Source organism: Somniosus microcephalus, chromosome 1, assembly GCF_052327205.1.
Source record: "Somniosus microcephalus isolate GS21.2 chromosome 1, FLI_Smic_1.0, whole genome shotgun sequence".
NCBI classification, from domain to species: domain Eukaryota; kingdom Metazoa; phylum Chordata; class Chondrichthyes; order Squaliformes; family Somniosidae; genus Somniosus; species Somniosus microcephalus.
The window spans coordinates 337,992,676-338,012,602 of NC_140987.1; the positions used below are offsets into that span (position 1 = coordinate 337,992,676).

A 19,927-nucleotide genomic window follows, 5' to 3' on the forward strand; every position below is an offset into this window, starting at 1 on the left:
ATAATCGAACGTGGATAGTTCGACCCTCCACCTGAGTATTTTGTCATTCTTGATTTTCCCCCTTTGTTTGTTATTAAACATGAAAGCCACCGACCGCTGGTCGGTGAGCAGGGTGAAACGTTTGCCGGCTAGGTAGTGTCTCCAGTGCCGCACTGTCTCCACTATAGCCTGTGCCTCCTTCTCGACAGAAGAGTGCCTGATTTCAGGTCCCTGAAGGGTTCGGGAGAAGAAGGCCACAGGTCTCCCAGCCTGATTGAGGGTCGCAGCTAAGGCAAAGTCTGACGCATCGCTTTTGACTTGAAAGGGAATGCATTCGTCCACTGCACACACTGCAGCCCTTTCAATGTCCTGTTTAATACTGGTGAAAGCCTCCCGAGCTTCAGCTGATAGTGGGAAGGACGTCGATTTAATGAGGGGTCGGGCCTTATCAGAGTAATTGGCACCCATTGGGCATAATACGAAAAAAATCCCAGGCACCTTTTTAAAGCTTTGGGATTGTGTGGCAGGGGCAGTTCCTTTAGGGGGCGTAATCGGTCAGGGTCCGGTCCAATTACCCCATCTTCCACCACACAGCCGAGGATACAGAGACGGGTTGTGTTGAAGACACATTTGTCTTTGTTGTAGGTTAGATTCAGCTTTAGGGCAGTTTTTAAAAATCTCGCAAGATTTAGATCGTGGTCTTGCTGGTTGTGCCCGCAGATAGTAACATTGTCCAGATAGGGGTAGGTAGCTTGTAGTTTATTCTCGTCAACCATGCGGTCCATCTCACGTTGGAAGACCGAGACCCCATTTGTTACCCCGAAGGGCACTCTGAGAAAATGGTAGAGGCGTCCATTCGCCTCAAAGGCGGTGTATGGGCGGTCCTCCGTTCTAATGGGGAGCTGGTGATACGCGGATTTGAGGTCGATAGTCGAGAAGACTCAGTATTGCGCAATCTGGTTGACCATTTCTGATATGCGGGGTAAAGGGTAGGCGTCCAGCTGGGTATAAATATTAACAGTCTGGCTGTAGTCAATTACCATCCGTTTCTTTTCGCTATTTTTAACTATGACTACTTGGGCACGCAACGGACTGGTACTGCATTCAATAATGCCTTCCCGCAGGAGTCTGTCCACTTCCGCCTTGATAAAATGTCTGTCTTCCAGACTGTACTGTCTACTTTTGGTCGCTATGGGCCTACAGTTCAGAGCGAGATTAGCGAATAAAGAGGGCGGGCTGATTTTTAAGGTTGATAGGCCACAGACTGTGAGTGGCGGCTGGGACCCGCCATATGCTAGCGTGACACTTTCGTGGTGGCACTGGAAGTCCAGGCCCAAGATTACATTAACATAGAGTTCTGGCATCACGAGGAGTTTAAAATCCTTGTAGTCCGTGCCTTTTACAGTCAGTGTTACCACACAGTAGCCCAAAATGTCCGAAGTGTGGGGCTTAGCAGCCATAGCAATTCTGCTCTGTGTAGGGGTTACCGTTAATGAGTGCCGCCGTACCAGGTTAGGGTGGATAAAACTCTCGGTACTCCCACAGTCAATTAAACATTTTGTTAAATTCCCGTTTACCTGTATGTCCATCATGGATTTTGTCAACGGGTGTGGCCTGGATTGATCCACCGTGATCGAAACCACTGTTGGGCCCTGGGCGGCCGTTGAGTCGGGAAAAATGGCGGATCCCAAGATGGTGGCCCGCACGGCACGCACGAGGCGGTGACGGAGTTGGAAATCGGATTCCCCCTGCAGACTTTGATAAAATGCCCCTTTTTCTTACATTTGAAGCATGTAGCGTCCTTCGCTGGGCTTCATTGTCTGGGGTGCTTGGCCTGGCCACAGAAGTAGCATTTCGGGCCTCGAGACATTGCCGCTGTAGTAGGACTCCTGGGTGAACTTCTGTGTGGGGACTCCGGCGGTGTAGAGCTGGTCTGAGACCTGGATGGGGAAGATGGCTGATTCCAAGATGGCGGCCCGCTCGGCGCGCACGAGGCAGTGAGGGCCGCATGGCCGGAAGAATAAGAGTCAGAGTTTTTCTGGGCCACGTCCAGCGATCGCGCAGTGGCCACTGCCTTTTTTAAGTCCAGGACCTCCTTCTCCAGCAATCTCTGCCGGATATAATACGATTTGAGGCCCGTGATGAAGGAATCGCGGACCAATTCGTCAGAGTACCCATTGGCCGTCACGGCCTTGCAGTTACAGTCCCGGACCAAGTCCTTTAGGCCCTGTAAGAAATCGTCCATTGATTCCTCAGGTCGCTGCCTGCGTGTAGCCAGCAAATGTCTGGCGTACACTTCATTTACTGCCCTCTGGTATTGGGCCTTCAGGATAGTGATGGCCTCCGTGTAAGAGGTGGCGTCCCAGATGAACGAATAAATCCGATGACTAACGCGATCAGTAGACTCAGTTTATCTACCTCGCTAGCGGATGAGGCCCTCGCGAAGAGTTCGAAGCATTTGAGCCAGTGTCCAAATTGATTTGATGCTTCAGCAGAATGTGGATCCAAGTGCAGATGCTCTGGTTTTAGGAGTCGATCCATCCTAGTATTCTTTAGTGATTAAAATTGATGTGCCTTCAATAACCACAAAACTAGAAGTTATAGGCCTAGAAATTCAGTTCGGACGCTATTGCGGCGCTAAAGTCGGGCGCTCGGCAAATTTAGCGGCCGCCGGAAAGTGCAGGCGAGCTCGCCGAAATTCAGTAGATTTGGCCAACATTTTGGCCGAGCGCTGCAAAAGGCGTTGGAACCCTGTGTTCAGGCGCTAATCCGGCGATGCAGCCTGATAACGCCGATTCCGGGCGCAGCGCAGGTGCGATCATGTGGTGAGTGTCAGCAGACACCCTGACGCCGGCCAGCTCTTAAAGGGGGAAGGGTCAACTTTGACTGCAGCCACGCCCTGCATGCTGTAGCCCTGCAACTAGGCCTCAGGACTGGTTGTGTACCAAATCAACGCCTGGAGGTCATGGAGAGGGCCCGTGAAAGAGCCCAGCGGTTCTCTGAGCATGCGCTGGGTGTGCTCCTTCATGGGGTACGCAAGAGAAGACGGGTCGTGTGCCCGGCTAGTGGCAGGAAGGCTCCCAGGAGCCAGTTCAGGGAGGCCTGGACCAAAATTGCCCGGAGGGTCTCCTCCAACTCCGATGTTCCCAGGAGTGCGGACCAGTGCCGCAAGAAATACAATGACCTATGTCGGCTGGTCAAGGTGAGTACCCTTTCTAGTGTCCCCCTCATCCTTGCATGTGCACCTCCCATTAGGGCCAAAGGGACATCCAAGGTCTAATGCCCAGCCCTGCTGCCGCTGCAATGGCACTTGCATGTTAATCAATAGCTCTTTCTGCACTTATCACACTGTGCAAGCTATTCCACCATGGGAGGCCTCACACACAGCAACAGGGCACCACACTGTGCAAGCTATTCCACCATGGGAGGCCTCACACACAGCAACAGGGCACCACACTGTGCAAGCTATTCCACCATGGGAGGCCTCACACACAGCAACAGGGCACCACACTGTGCAAGCTATTCCACCATGGGAGGCCTCACACACAGCAACAGGGCACCACACTGTGCAAGCTATTCCACCATGGGAGGCCTCACACACAGCAACGGGGCACCACACTGTACTTAGACGCCCTCCTTTCTCTTGCAGGCCAAGCTGGCGAGGAACGCCAGGAGCCTGCGTGTCACTGGTGGAGGCCCTCGCGATTACCAGGAGCTAACGGTTCTGGAAGAGAGGGTGGCCCGACTGCTGCGTCACCCGGTGATTGGGCCTGTGGCGCTCGGCGACGCCGACCCTATACTGGAACCCACTGGTAAGGACAGGACCGGGTGCACCTCTCTCCTTGCCCTCGCGCATCAGATCTACATCCTTCCCCACTGGCCGAAAAATGTGCATAATGCACCAGTGCGGCCTCCCTCGCTGTCGGCCTGTCCTCACTCTAAAGCTACACTTGTGCCTTCCTGCTTTCAGCTGGTGAGGAGGAGGTGCTCCCTGAAGCCCAGACAGCCAGGCCCTCGGAGGAGGAGGACGTCGAGGAGCAGCAGGAAGGCGCCACCTCGGGGGAACCCTCCTCCGCTCTAGGAGATGGCAATGAAGGGGAGGCGTCTGGCGTGCCGGAGAGCCAGGGGGAGGCGGGGGAGGGGAGCCCCGAACCTGGTCCCAGTGGCATGGACGCACGCGGCAAGGCTCCGGCGGCACACCAGCCTTCTGCCCAGAGGGGGGAGGCGGTGGAGGGGAGGGTGGAACCTGGTCCCAGTGGCGTGGCCGCACGCGGCAAGGCTCCGGCGGCACGCCAGCCTTCTGGCCAGAGGGTGGAGGCGCCCTCCAGTCCGGACTCGGACGTCGCCCAGGAGGTGCGCCTCCTGGACGAGATGTCGGCGGCGTCGGAGCAGCGGCACGTCGAAATCATGGAGGTGGTGGCACAGATGCCTCACGCCATCGAAAGCCTCGCACAAAGTGTGGTGGCTTTCGGCCAATCCCAGGCCAGGGGCCTAGAGCAATTCGCAGCAGCGCACGCCAGGGGGGTGGAGCTCCTTGTGGCAGCGCATGAGAGGGGGGTGCAACAACTCGAGGCAGCGCAGCACGCCAGTCGCCAGCTGAGAGGTGCTGTGCAGACAATGGCACTGCAGATGCGGGCACATGCCGGCGCAGTTGGGGCACTGACTTCTGCCACCCTCGCACTGGCGCGGAGGCGTCGCCAGGCCAGCCGCCGCCCTGCTGCCGCACACCGGTCTGGCGACCAACAGCTTGACGCACTTGCTCCCCGGCCAGGCCGCCCGAGTGCACGTGTGTCTGGCGACCAGCGCGCGCCTGGCATCACCCACCTTGTCCCCATTGGTGCAGGCGAGCCTGCCACTCCCCCAGCCAGGGTGCAAGGAGCTGCTGCAGCCAGTGAAGAGGGCCACCCACAGCTGCAGCAGCCACCAGCCGGCCCCTCCCGGGCCCGCCCTCGTGTAGGCCGACCCCCAAGGGCATCTGGCGAGACGCCTTGTCGCCCTGAAGATCCTTCCCCCAGCCTCGCCACAGCCTCACGGCCCAGCTTGAGGCGCAGCAGCAGGACGGGCCGGGGCAAAAGACGGCTGTCGACAGACTCGCCCTCTCGCCACACCGAATAGAGTGTGTTGAGCGAGGGTTTGGGTGATGCGGGGGCTTCTGTTCTGGGGGGCATTATGTGGTTTGGTTTTATGGGGGTGTTTGTGTTGTGGGGGGGGCTTGTTTTTGTTAGGCCAGTGACGAAGGCCATTTGGATGGTGATGTTTTGTTAGTCCTCCCCAGGTTTTGGGAGTGACAGAAGTTTGTGACTGTTTTTTGGGGGTCTTCTCTGTTTTGCTCTTCCATGTGGGAAGGGCCCTGAGTTTTTGAAATAAAGATGTTTATTTATTCACCATGTGCAGGTGTCATGTTTCAAGTGGTTGTTGGGTTAACCGGCTGAGGGCTTGCGGAGCGGCTGCGTTCAGTGGCCCAGGCCATTCCCTGACAGGGGGCCTAGAAGTGTCGAGCAATAAGCCCCCGGCGGACGGCCCTTGGACCTTGTCGCTCCCTCCTGGCCTGGTGCTCCTCCTCCTCAGGGTCCTCCTGCTCGTCCTCCTGAGGTGGTGGGGCAATGTCAGGTGGCAGTGCCTGAGTCCTGCGGATAGCCAGGTTGTGGAGTATGCAGCACACCACGACGAACTGGGAGACTCTATCCGGCGAATACTGAAGAGACCCGCCCGGACGATCTAGGCAACGGAACCGTTGCTTGAGGACGCCTATCGTTTGCTCTATTAGGTTCCTTGTGGCTTGATGGCTTTCGTTGTGTGCCAGCTCCGCTGGGGTCCTGGGCGCGCGGAGCGGGGTCATGAGCCATCTGCACAAAGGGTAGCCCTTGTCCCCGATAAGCCATCCCCTTGGTGGAGGCTGTGCCTGGAACATGTCAGCCACAGTAGTCTGGCGCAGGATAAAGGCATCGTGGCTGCTTCCTGGGAAGCGGGCATTGACAGCTAGGATGCGCTGCCTGTGGTCACACACCAGCTGCACATTTAGGGAATGGTAGCCCTTCCGGTTGCGGTATTGCTCGGCATTGTGGATAGGTGCCCGCATAGCCACATGCGTGCAGTCAATGGCGCCCTGCACCATGGGGAAGCCCGCGATCCTGGCAAATCCGACTGCACGCTGCTCCTGCTTGTGTTGGGTCATGGGGAAGGAGATGAATTGGTGCCTCCTCGCGAAAAGTGCTTCAGTGACCTGTCGGATGCAGCGATGCGCGGCGAACTGGGAGATGTTCGCAATGTCCCCAGCAGCAGCTTGGAAGGAGCCGCTTGCATAAAAGCTGAGAGCCACCGTGACCTTCACTTCCACCGAGAGAGACGCCCTGGACATGAGCTGTGGCTGCAAATCTGCATGAAGCAGCTGGCAGATCTCTCCAACCACCTCCCTTCTGAAGCGCAGCCTCTTAACACGATGCGCCGCAGTCATGGTGAGATATGAGACCTGCTCCCGGTATTGCCTGACTGGGTAAGGCCTACGTTGGCGACGCCTAATGGCCCCTCTGCGTCTAGGCATGCCTGGCCCTCTCTCAAAGCGTCTGCGAGCCCTTCGCACAAAATGTAGCAACTGAGGGTTGGCCCCCCATGCAGCCCCCATTACAAAGTTCCAAACAGCAAAGTCACAAGGATGCAAATGTCAAAGCACTGGCTAGAAGCCAAAAATACCTCTCCTATGGTGTCCGAAATCAGTAATCTCTGTGCCTTGCTCTCTGTGCAGAAATCCAAACCAGTCAAGTCATTGCAGCGAAATGGCTGGCTTTTATGGGTGAGTGGATGTGCCCTTTAATTAGCGCTCCCCGAATCCCACAGGGCCTCTGTTGAGTTCCATTTCACAGTTCTTAGCAGCGCCACGCCCACATCGGCCGGGCGCCACTGAATTTCCGGTTTGGGGCGCACAAACGGCGTTGCACGACGGAATGACGTCATAAGATGCGCGCGCAGCTGAGCGGGCGCTAACACTTTGCGCCGGCGCTAAAGCCCAGCTGAATTTTGGCGTAGGCGCAGATCCGGCGGTGCCCGGGCGCTAAGTGGATAGCGCCGGAAATCTGGCGCTAACGGCTGGCGCAAACAGCTGAATTTCTAGGCCATAGACTTTAACAAGTTGGCTTTTAATCACTAAGATCAGAGCTAACATCTCAACACACCGGCTGGCTCACAGGAATGAGTCATGCAGATCCTGAGATCTTTAAGTAAGAGAAGTCAGGGGCGGAGCCAAGAGCCAAGACCTGGAACCTTCCAGGTTAGTCAGGAAAGAGGAAGTGAAACTATACACCGTGTGGGGGTGGGTAATATACATGAGTGCAAAATGGATACAGGCAAGGCAAACAGATTTCATTACACTTACAAGCTATTTTATCATTGGGCTGATGCGATCGGTATAACTCACTTTGTTTTGTAATCAATAATTTTGCTCTTGTTACATGTAATTGCTATTCTACCAAGTACAAACTTTGATTATAAATTTTCTTTGATTCTTTACCATTCAGCACCAACTAATTCCCCCATTCTACAGAAACCTTAAAGATAATATTGGGCCAGATTTTGCTGCAGCAGGGCATCTAACAGTGTCTACCATTAGTTAACTTGCCCTTGCACCCTTCAGCTCAAAATATTTTGTCCATTAATTTGCTGAAAGTGCGGGGTGCTAATGGCGCAGCGAGGGAAAGAGAGAATCTGGGACCTGATTGAATAGGGAAAGCAACAGGGTATCTCCTTAACTAATCAGATTGAAGGATTATGAAATAAACAGCAGAAGGACTGAGAAGGAAGTGTAAATTAGATTGAGTGAATGCAATGTCAAATCAGGTACAGAAAGAGAAATAAAGAGAGGAAAAGAAAGATTGGATTACGAGAGAGAATAAAAGAGACAAAAAGAAAAGGCAAGAAAAAAATTTAAATTTAAATTTTGACATTTTTAAAATCTCTTAAAACAATTCCCAACCTGAAGGAATGAGACTCCATACTTATAATAGTTAATTTTCAGTACCAGAGTGGTTGACTGGCAGTCATTAGCACTTATTATGTTGTTAAAACTGTACTTAAGCTTGTAAGTACTCAACCTATACAACTGCGGTGCATTTAGTTTGTATCTACTGCACAAATACAGCAACTTCACAACATTTAATGCTTTTCGATGGTGAGGCAGACAGTGAAATGCTTTTTTTGCAAATCTAATGCTGAAGCAGCGCAACTCAGACAGCAACTTTAGGATATTGGCGTTTAACTGCACATCTGCCCCTCACCTGAAGCTGCTGTGCCATTTATGCATAAATAACAGTGAGCGCCATTAACCTCACCATTATTTTGACAGCAAAATCTGGCCCAATATTTACCCAGATGTTTTCCTTTGTCAGGACTAACTGTTTTCCATGTACCCATTATCAGTGATTAGTAATTCATGCAACTTAAGAACCTGTGTGCAATGGCATGTCTTTAATTAAGTTTCCTAATTAAGTAGGTAGTTACCTCATACTGAAACCAGCCAGTGCTGTCGTGTCAGACTCAGTTCAAAAGTTTAGTGATTACTAGTTTATTGGTCAATCTTACTTCCCTACTTAACAAACAAGGGTGGAAAGCTTTGGGGAGTCAGCAGGTGAGACACTCGCCACAGAATACACAGTCTCTGACCTGCTTTTGTAGTCACAGTATTTATGTAGTAGGTCCAGTTAAGTTTCTGGTCAATTGTGACTCCCTAGGATATTGATGGTGCGGGATTCAGTGATGGTAATGTCATTGAATGTCAAGGGGCAGTGGTTAGACTCTCTCTTGTTGGAGATAGTCATTGCCTGGCACGTCTGTGGTTATAATCATGTCTTTATGCACTTTATCATTCTGTTGTTTCGGCAGTAATGATCGATCCTTCATTTCCTGGTGAAAAATCAATGCAAGACGTTTCTACTGGGAGCACAAATTGTATTTTCACCTCCAGCTCTGAACCCATAATGAATTCCCTGTAAACTGCTGGACTTTGGTGTTGGGTGCAATGCAATAGGATAAGAGCCTGAGAGCTGGAAATATATCTCTGGCGTTGGCGCAAAACAGGCACTATCAGATCAGGGGCCCGTTATATGCAATGCCTGACACTCAGTTCCATTGCAGTCAATGTAAGTGACTATCAGGCGCTGGGTATAATGGGCGGCCGATCCAATACTGCTCGTTTTGTGTCACCGCCCGAGATGAATTTCGAGCTCTGAATGTTCATTGTGGCTGTTTTTGTTTTGTATTCAGTTGCTGAGTAAGCTTACAATCTGCAGTCACACTGTTCTGGCAACATTTAATTCCTGTGTTAATATCAAATGGAATTTTTAGTTGTTTAACATCCACTTCAAACCTGCATCAATAAACCTATCATCCGTACAATCTTTTTCAGCTTTCCTTTACTATATTTTCCAGGTGCGTTCCTTATTCCCTATACACTCATGCTGGCACTCGCTGGGATACCAATGTTTTACTTGGAATCTTCCTTTGGGCAATTTGCCAGCCTCGGACCTGTTGCAGTGTGGAAAGCCGTGCCAATGCTACAAGGTTAATGTTAATTTAGCAACACAAGCTTAGCTGCAGATTAAATGAATAATAGTGTTTAATTTATATATTAATAAACTGATGGTTTATGCCAGCCTTGCCGAAGTACTGTTTACAATCTGATCTGTCGTACACTTTACACAGACAGTTACAGACAGTGGCCAGAATTTTTTGGGGTCCGTGCAGCAGCGATCAGTGAAGAATCAGGTGGGAAGTTTGAAATAAGCCAGAGCGGGTCGGGAACCCACCGTCATCCCACCCCTACACGCCTTTCCCTTGAGCGCATTTGCCAGTGTGGCCGTGACTTGACCGGCAGAGGCGGGTGACCTAATTGAAATCATTATAAGTTCGTTGTCAGATACTTAAGAGCCTTTCCCCCCTACATATCAAATTTCCCTGCATGGCCACGGGATTCACGCAGCTCAGGAACCACATCTGTCAACCTGAGGCGGGAGCTGAGTGGCCATTTTTCCAGCTGATTACTTGACAGCATCAAATGTACTGTAAAAGCACCCACCTCACAGCTGATCACTTTCCTCAGGCAGAAGCTATTGCTGACTACATTGTCAGCGCAGATTTAACTTTGTGCAAGCTACAAGTGTTTCCAGCAAAGTCTCCATCCAGTATCACCTCACTAGAAGAACCTCTCTCACCATTGACAGATTGGTTCTGTCAACTCTACTTGACTTGCCATCTATTCCATCAGCATGGGTGCCATTTATACTGTCTCACCTTGGCCCTCAGAATCTGCTCACAATAAACCCCAACACAAGCAGCACCAGGCACACCAGCAGCACCAACAACAACACCATCAACCTTCTCCGCAAACAACTGATGCAGCACAGGACAGAGGACATCAGCACCCGAGCACATTGTTACCCGGGAGTCCAGGGATGGCTTCATCATGGTCAGATTTACTTAACTGTATGCTTTACACCCATCTGGCTGCCACATGCTGCACCAGGTTGGCAGCACCCCACAGCAACACCAAAGACCATCCACACAATGACCAATCCATTCACCATTGGTGATGGTACCGTTATGTCTCACCATTCACTGCAACTCATTAAGCCACTTCTAAAGGTGCACACAAAGATGTCCAAGATGGGAAAGTGGTGAAAATAAAGATTTTAATGGTTGACAATACATTAACGGAAACTTGCCATTAACATTGACTAAAACACCCAAGTAGCTACCCTTCTGAATCTACTTGTGTGCCATCTTACTCTTCCGCATGCTTCTACGAGGTGCTGCCCCTGTGGCTTCAGCAGAGGTAGAGGCAGCCTGCAGAATAACTAGGGCAGTAGACAGGACCTTAAACTAATGAAGCGGGGGGGCGGGGGGGCGGTGGGAGGATTCAGGAAAGTGTAAACTTAAAAACAGCGAGAGAAATGTCAAGGCTCTAGAACAAAGTAGAATTTTGGGTAAAAATAAGCAGAGTGGGTCAGGAAGGGACAGAGAGAGCAACAAAGGTAATAAGGCATCAGTGACTAAGGTGATATCAGGGAAAAAAAGAAATAAGTCAAAGCTAAAGGCACTATATCTGAATGCGTAAGCATTCGCAACAAAATAGATAGATTAATAGCGCAGATAGAAATTAACAGGTTTGACCTAATAGCCATAAAGGAGACGTGGTTGCAAAGTGGCCAAGATTGGGAACTAAATATTCCAGGATAATTAACTTTTAGAAGAGATAGGCAAAATGGAAAAGGAGGAGGGGTAGCCCTGATAATAAAGGATGGGATAAAGACAGTAGAGAGAAAGGATCTTAGCTCCAAAAATCAAGAAATAGAATCAGTTTGGGTGGAGCTGAAAAACAGCAAGGGACAGAAAACATTGGTGGGAGTTGTTTATAGGCCCCCAGACAGTTGTTAAAATGTAGGGCAGAGTATAAATCATGAAATTAGGGGTGCATGTAACAAGGGTAATACAGTAATCATGGGAGACTTTAATCTACATATAGACTGGACAAACCAAATTTGCAGTAATAGTGTGGAGGATGAATTCATGGAATGTATGCAAGATAGTTTTCTAGATCAGTATGTTGAGGAACCAACTGGGGAACAGGCTATTTTAGATCTAGTATTGTGCAATGAGAAAGGGTTAATTAATAACCTTGTAGTAAATGGGCCTTTAGGGAAGAGTGACCATAATATGATGGAATTTTATAATTGAGTTTGAAAGCAATTTAGTTAAATCCAAAATTAGGGTCTTAAATCTAAACAAAGCAAACTATTTAGGTATGAGGGGCAAGTTGGCTATGGTAGATTGGGAAACTACATTAAAAGGTATGATGGTAGACAAGCAATGACTAGCATTTAAAGAATTAATACATAATTTACAACAAATATACATTCCTTTAAGGCACAAAAACCCCACAGGAAAGGTGATCCAACTGTGGCTAACAAGAGAAGTTAAGATAGTATTAGATCAAAGGAAGAAGCTTATAATGTTGCCAAAAAGAACAGTAAGCCTGAGGATTGGGAGGATTTTAGAATTCAGCAAAGGAGGACCAAGAAATTGATAGAGAAAGGGAAAATAGAATATGAGAGTAAACTAGCAAGAGACATAAAAACAGACTGTAAAAGCTTCTATAGATATGTAAAAAGGAAAAGGTTAGCAAAAGTAAACATGGGTCCCTTACAGGCCGAGACAGGAGAAATTATAATGGGAACTAAGGAAATGGCAGAGAAATTAAACAAATACATTGTGTCTGTCTTCACCGAAGAAGACACAAAAAACTTCCAGGAAATAGTGGAGAACCAAGGCTTTAGCGAGAATGAGCAACTGAAAGAAATTAGTATTAGTTAAAAAATAGTACTGGAAAAATTAATGGGACAGAAAACTGATAAATCCCCTAATGGCCTATATCCTAGGGTTTTGAAAGAGGTGGCTATAAATATAATGGATGCATTGGTTGTCATTTTCCAAAATTCCATAGATTCTGGAATGGTTCCCATGGATTGGAAGGTAGCAAATGTAACCCCACTATTTAAGAAAGGAGGGAGAGAGAAAACGGTGAACTACAAATCAGTTAGCCTGACATCAGTAGTAGAGAAAATGCTAGAATCTATTATTAAGGCCATGGTAATAGAGGATTTAGTAAATAATAATAGGATTGGGCAGAGTCAACACAGATTTATGAAAAGGAAATCGTGTTTGACAAATCTGTTACAATTTCTTGAGGTTGTAACAAGCACAATAGATAAGGGGGAACCAGTGTATGTGGTGTATTTGGATTTTCAGAAGGCATTCGATAAGGAGCCACACAAGAGGTTATTAAACAAAATTAGGGATCATGGGATTGGGGGTAATATACTAGCATGGATTGAGGATTGGTTAATGGACAGAAAACAGAGAGTAGGAATAAATGGGTCATTTTCGGGTTGGCAGGCTGTAACTAGTGGAGTACCGCAAGGGTCAGTGCTTGGACCTCAGCTATTCACAATCTACATCAATGATTTGGATGAGGAGACCAAATGTAATATATCCAAGTTTGCTGATGATACAAAGCTGGGTGGGAATGTAAGTTGTGAGGAGGATGCAAGGAGGCTTCAAAGGGATATAGACAGGTTAAGTGAGTGGGCAAGTACATGGCAAATTGAATATAATGTGGAGAAATGTGAAGTTATCCACATTGGTAGGAAAAATAGAAAAGCAAAGTATTATTTAAATGGTGAGAGATTGGGAAATGTTGGTGTTCAGAGGGACCTGGGTGTCCTTGTACATAAATTACTGAAAGTTAACATGCAGGTACAGCAAGCAATTAGGAAAGCAAATGGTATGCTGGCCTTTATTACAAGAATATTTGAGTATAAGAGTAAAGACGTCTTACTGCAATTATATATGGCCCTGGTGAGACCACACCTGGAGTATTGTGTACAGTTTTTGTAATGTATGTAATGTATATATACCTTAAGGGAGAGAACTACTATTTACAGCTCCTGTATACGGTAGTACCGGCAGTGACCACACCTGTATATAAACCCTGAGTAGTGATGTGTACAGTTAGTTCTAGAGTAACCCTCATTCATTAAAACCTGTTGAATCGTTCCCTGCAGTCTGTTGCCTGATTATTGAAGGACACAACATTAAGATACACGGACATAACATTGGCGACGAACAGATTCGAACCTACCTGCAACTCTGCATCACCTCCCAGGGATTCGCTCCTGGAGAACAGTGGAAGAATGTCGAGTCCAGAAGCACGGGCGTCGACCACGGGCAACCGCCCAGTCATCCAGCAGAGATTTGAGCATCACAGGGGAGGCTGTCGAGAGCCAGGCTTGGCTTTCCAGTCACGGTGGTCCAGCGAAACGGGCTGGCAACAGGTACTGCGCAGACCCTTCCCGGACAGCGAAGGGCTAGAGCCCGACCGAATGGCACAGAAAAAGGCCGAACAACGTCGACGGGGGAGAGAGGGAGGGCAGGGTGCACAGGGCGCAGCCGGTGTTCAGGACCGAGCGGCGTCAACGGGGGAGAGAGGCGAGAGAGAGCAGAGCGCAGCCGGTGTTCAAGGGCCAAGCAGCGTCAACGGGGTAGAGAGGCGCACAGGAAAACGCGAGGTGCTGCCATTGCCACAAGGACTGCAGAGATCGGCGTTGGCAGCAGCGCAGGAGCAGCGCACGAAACCCACAGGGCGTTGCCATTTGCCACGAGGACCGCCGAGAGCGACGTTGGCAGCAGCACGGGAGACGCCATTTTAAGCCGCAGCGGGGAAGAAAGTAAAGCGCGGGAGACGCCATTTTAAGCCAGTCTAACCACACCCAAAAATGCCGAAGAGTGGCAGTATCACAGCGTTCGACAATGAAGTCGAAGATTGGATGACATATGTCGAACGCATAGAAGTATACTGCAAGGCGAATGAAGTGCCAGATGACAAGAAAGCGCTGGTATTGTTGAATTCAATGGGTGCAAAAACGTATGGCTTACTACGAAACCTAGTAACCCCAGAAAAGCCAGTAGAAAAGGATTTTGAAAACATAGTGTCAATCCTACAGGACCACTTAAAGCCCACACCGCTGCTGATAGCAGAAAGATTTAAGTTTCACAAAAGGAACCAGCATAAAGATGAAAGTAATGCTGAGTATTTAACGGAACTGCGCAAGCTATCGAAACACTGCCAGTTTGGAACGGGACTAGCAGATACTTTAAGGGACAAGTTTGTGTGTGGGCTTCAAAGTGAAGGAACCCAGAAACGGCTTCTATCAGAAAAGGATCTTACGCTGGACAAGGCTTTCAGCATTGCAGTATCACACGAAGCAGCAGCACGGGGCACTGCAGAGATACAACGGAGACCGCAAGAATATGGCACAAAAGAAATGTCTTACGGAACAGTGAAGTGCTATCGCTGCGGCAGAACAACACACGACCATAATGATTGCTGGTTCAAGGACAAAGTGTGCAGACAGTGTGGAAAAGTAGGACACATAGCAAGAGTCTGCAGGTCGGGAAAGAAAACCAGCAGCAAGAAATCTCCACAGGAGAAGTACAAGAAGGTACATAAGGTGACGGAGAGTAGTTCAGACGAACAGAAGAGTGATACAGACTCCGGAAGCAAGGAGCTGGGTTGTCTGAAACTACATAATGTGATCAAAACAGAGGATCACCAAACTATCTGGGTCACGCTCAAGATAGCAGAAGTCCAAGTGAAAATGGAATTGGACACAGGATCAGCCCTAACAGTCATAAACCGAAGGGACTACAAGCGGCTATTCTCACCTATACCCTTGAGAGATACAAAGATTGTCTTGAAGATGTACACGGGGCAAAAAGTCTACCCCAAAGGAAAAATAAGGGTGAACGTTATATATAACGGCAAGGAAACACCAAAAATGGACCTATATGTATTGCCAGATGGAGGACCACCACTACTAGGACGTGAATGGATCCGAAAGATACAGCTAGATTGGCATTCCATACAAGCACTGACTGTAGATGCCAAAAAGGATGACAACGTCACACCTGGACGACTGTCAAAAATGCTAACTGACGCACAAGAAGTGTTCCAGCAGGGACTCGGAACACTAAAAGGCATAACAGCGACGATCAAAATAGAGGAAAATGCAAGCCCAATGTTTTTTAAGGCCAGACCGGTACCTTATGCGATCCGCCCAGCCGTCGAAGCAGAGCTGGAAGGTTTGGAACGTTCAGGAGTACTGTCCAAAGTGGACTGGAGCGAGTGGGCTACACCCATCCTTCCTGTAATGAAGAGGTCATTGAGTAATACGCCTGGGGAACCAAAGAAGATTCGCATCTGTGGGGACTTTAAGGTGACAGTGAACCCAATCCTTCACACTGTACAATATCCGCTTCCGCGGATTGAAGATATTTTCGCCTCGCTATCTGGAGGGAAACTCTTCACTAAGATTGACCTGGCCCAGGCGTACTTGCAAATGGAGGTAGAAGAAGCCTCAAAACAGTACCTCACGATCAACACTCATAAAGGCCTCTACCAATACAACCGGCTGGTGTTCGGGGTAGCATCAGCTCCGGCTATTTGGCAAAGGGCAATGGAACAAGTCTTGCAAGGGATTCCAGGGACCCAGTGTTATTTGGACGACATCCTGGTCACGGGCGAAAATGACAGTGATCACCTCGCCAACCTGGAGCAGGTGCACACTAGATTGAAGGAATATGGGCTCCGAGCTAATCGCCACAAATGCGAGTTTTTCCAGAAGCAGATCTTGTATTGTGGCCATGTTATTGATAAAGAGGGGTTACATAAGTCCCCTGAAAAGATTGAGGCAGTAGTCAATGCTCCAGCACCGGAAAATGTGTCACAACTGAGGTCGTTCCTCGGGCTGGTGAACTACTACCATAAGTTCTTGCCGAATTTGTCTACCGTACTACACCCACTGAACACCCTACTGCAAACGGGGGTACCATGGAAGTGGAGTGACGAATGTAAACAAGCTTTCCAGAATAGCAAAGCATTGATCACATCAAAAGAGGTGTTGGCCCATTTCAATCCAGTACTACCAATTCGGTTGGCGTGTGATGCATCACCCTATGGCATTGGAGCGGTGCTGTCGCACAAATTCCCGGACGGCTCAGAGAGCCCAGTAGCCTTTGCATCTCGGTCACTAACCTCAGCCGAGAATAACCATGCCCAGATTGACAGGGAGGCCCTCAGCCTCGTGTGGGGAGTGAAAAAGTTCAATCACTATCTGCACGGGCAGAGGTTCACCTTACTGACTGACCACCAACCACTTGTCTCCATCTTTAATCCAAAGAAGGGCGTTCCGGTGATGAGTGCGCAACGGCTACAAAGATGGTCCCTTTGTCAAGGGGCGCACCAATATGAAATCAAGTATAAGGGCACGGAACAGCATGGAGACGCTGATGGCCTATCACGCCTGCCACTGCCTACTGCGGAGGAAGCACCAGCAGTGGATCCTGTCGAAATATTTCATTCGACTATAATTGAATGCTTGCCAGTAACTAACGCTGGTATAGAGAAGGAGACCCGAAATGACCCGACACTGATGGTGAAGGGATGGCCAGCACATGGCGACTCACTGTTGCCAGCATTCTCATCTAGAAGAGAACAGCTGTCAGTATGTTAGGGGACATTGATGTGTGGATCCCGAGTGGTAATTCCACCCAAGTTAAAGGAGAGAGTGCTCAATGAGCTTCACGAAGGTCATCTGGGAGGGGTGAAAATGAAAAGCCTTGCTAGGGCTTATGTGTATTGGCCGGGGATCGATCAGCAAATCAAGGACCTGACAAAGAGCTGCTCAGGATGCCAGAAGGTCCAAAATGCACCACCACATGCCCCTCTACACCCATGGGAGTGGCCCTCATCTCCATGGCAACGGGTGCATATTGATTTTGCTGGTCCATTCATGGACTCAATGGCCTAGAAATTCACTTTGGGGCGGCCAGCTCGCTCGCGCCCAAAATTAGCGCTGGGCGGGGAGCCATTAGCGATCGTCAGATATTCAGTGTTAGCGCCCCAATTCGGAACCGGGCGCTATACCAGGGTGTGTCCGCCTCCGCTTGGGGCGCTGACACTGAATTTCAGTGCTCTTGGCGCCGCTGCGCCAGCCGCTGCGGAGCGGCAGGCTGCGGTACTGCAGGCCTCCTCCTTCTCTTAAGGGGGAGCTGCCTGCAACGGGGAGATCGCCGCTGGAGAGTGCCGGCAAATGAGCCCGGCACCACGGAGAAGTGCCGGGTTCGCGGAAAGCAGCCGGCAATGCCGCAGGGTGGGGTGGAGGAGGCCGGGGAAGGAGGTGCAGGCAGGCGGCCGCCGAAAAACCGGCCAGCCGCACCTTCCCCTTTAAAGCACCCCACTAAGGCTGCAGCACGGCCCCGTTTTCTGGTCGCTGTTTGCGGCCGCTTCGGAGGAGGCGGCCGCTACTAAATATGGGGATCGGGCCGGTTTCGGGGCGGAACCGGGGCACTGCGCACACCGATGACGTCATCGGTGCCGGCGCAGCGCTAACGGCTACCGCCGCCAATACCGCTGCGCTGAATATCAGCGCAAACTCATTTTTGGCGCAGAAGCCCTCTTTAGGCGGTAACTGGCCGCAAAGCTGGCAGCGCCTTAATGAATTTCTAGGCCAATGTTTTTAATAGCCGTGGATGCACACTCAAAATGGCCTGAGGTGATCAAAATGTCCTCCACCACCACGGAGAAAACTATTGCAGTCCTACAGACCATTTTTGCCAGGAACGAATTGCCAGAGCAGATTTGCTCTGATAACGGACCACAGTTTGTGTCCGAAGAGTTTCGAAGATTTATGAAAAGGAATGGGGTAAGGCATTACACATCTGCCCCGTATCATCCAGCCACAAATGGATTGGCTGAGAGGTTTGTACAAACCTTTAAAAAAGCAGTAAAGGCCATGTGCGATGACGACATTCCACTGCAGCATAAGGTGGACAATTTCCTGTTAGCCTACAGAAATGCGACACATGCAGTCACCAACCAGGCCCCGGCCATGCTGTTCTTTAACCGAAGGTTGAGATCTCATCTGGATTTGCTCAGACCAAATGTACGAAGAGATGTTGAGAGTAAGCAATTCCAGCACATCAATGAGAAGCCGACAAGGAGCTTCAATGTAGGGCAACCAGTCTTGGCCCGCGACTACCGAACAGAGAAATGGCAACCAGGAATGATATGCACACGGCAGGGGCCACTAATGTACACAGTGGATGTTGGGGAGAACATTGTGAGACGCCATGCTGACCAGATCCTAGAGTCACAGGAACGAGTCAACCCCATGTCTCGGCCATACATACCTGGTGAGGAACCCGACGTACAGGTCACATCTACCTCAGAAACAATAGCATTGGAAGCTGATGAATCAACTGTCGACACGGTGCTAGAATCGCCTCCGCACCAAGAGCGAGACACTCGGGAAAGGCGTTATCCAGAAAGAATCAGGAAGCCTCCCCAGAGACAGAATATATGAATGGACTATTTTCATATATCATTGTATATTAAAAATGTTAATTGTTAAATGAGTATTATGGTACTGTTAATCTAAAAGGGGAGGAAGTGTAATGTATGTAATGTATATATACCTTAAGGGAGAGAACTACTTTTTACAGCTCCTGTATACTGTAGTACCGGCAGTGACCACACCTGTATATAAACCCTGAGTAGTGATCTGTACAGTTAGTTCTAGAGTAACCCTCATTCAGTAAACACCTGTTGAATCGTTCCCTGCAATCTTTTGTCTGATTATTGAAGGACACAACATTAAGATACACGGAAATAACAGTTTTTGTCTCCTTACCTAAGGAAGGATATACTTGCCATAGAGGGAGTGCAATGAAGGTTCACCAGACTGGTTCCTGGGATAGTGGTATTGTCCTATGAGGAGAGATTGAGTAGACTGGACCTATATTCGCTAGAGTTTATAACAGTGAGAGGTGATCTCATTGAAACATACAAAATTCTTACAGGGCTTGACAGGGTAGATGCAGGGAGGATGTTTCCCCTGGCTGGGGAGTCTAGAACCAGGGGTCACAGTCTCAGAATAAGGGGCCGGCTATTTAGGACCGAGATGAGGAGAGATTTCTTCACTCAGATGGTGGCGAATCTTTGGAATTCTCTATCCCAGAGGGCTGTGGAGGCTCAGTTGTTGAGTATATTCAAGACAGAGATCGATAGGCTTCTGAACATTAAGGGAATCAAGGGATATGGGGATAGATACCATTATGCACATGATGACCATTCAGTGGCTGATGACATCAGTCCCCATATGAGTGACTGATGTATGCCATGTAGCTGTATGATATTTCATTCTGTCACCAGGATGCTGAGATGTCCCCCTCTCTCCATCTTCCACCTCCAGCTGCTCAGCCACTCCCGAGACTTCCAACGCTGCCTCCTCTGTTGTTGTGAGGGTGGCAAATGATGGAGGCCCACCTCCAGTTCTTCCCCTCTCAC

General features: G+C 49.5%; 1 protein-coding gene across 1 annotated transcript in view; it reads left to right on the forward strand.

Annotated features, from left to right (window-relative positions):
* Positions 1-19,927, forward strand: part of LOC147124925 (sodium- and chloride-dependent neutral and basic amino acid transporter B(0+)-like) — a 147,034-nt gene that overhangs the window by 26,013 nt on the left and 101,094 nt on the right. The window contains exon 3 of the mRNA XM_085994764.1: positions 9,397-9,528. Within this exon, the coding sequence (XP_085850890.1) occupies positions 9,397-9,528 (132 nt within the window). The remainder of the gene's footprint in view (positions 1-9,396; positions 9,529-19,927) is intronic.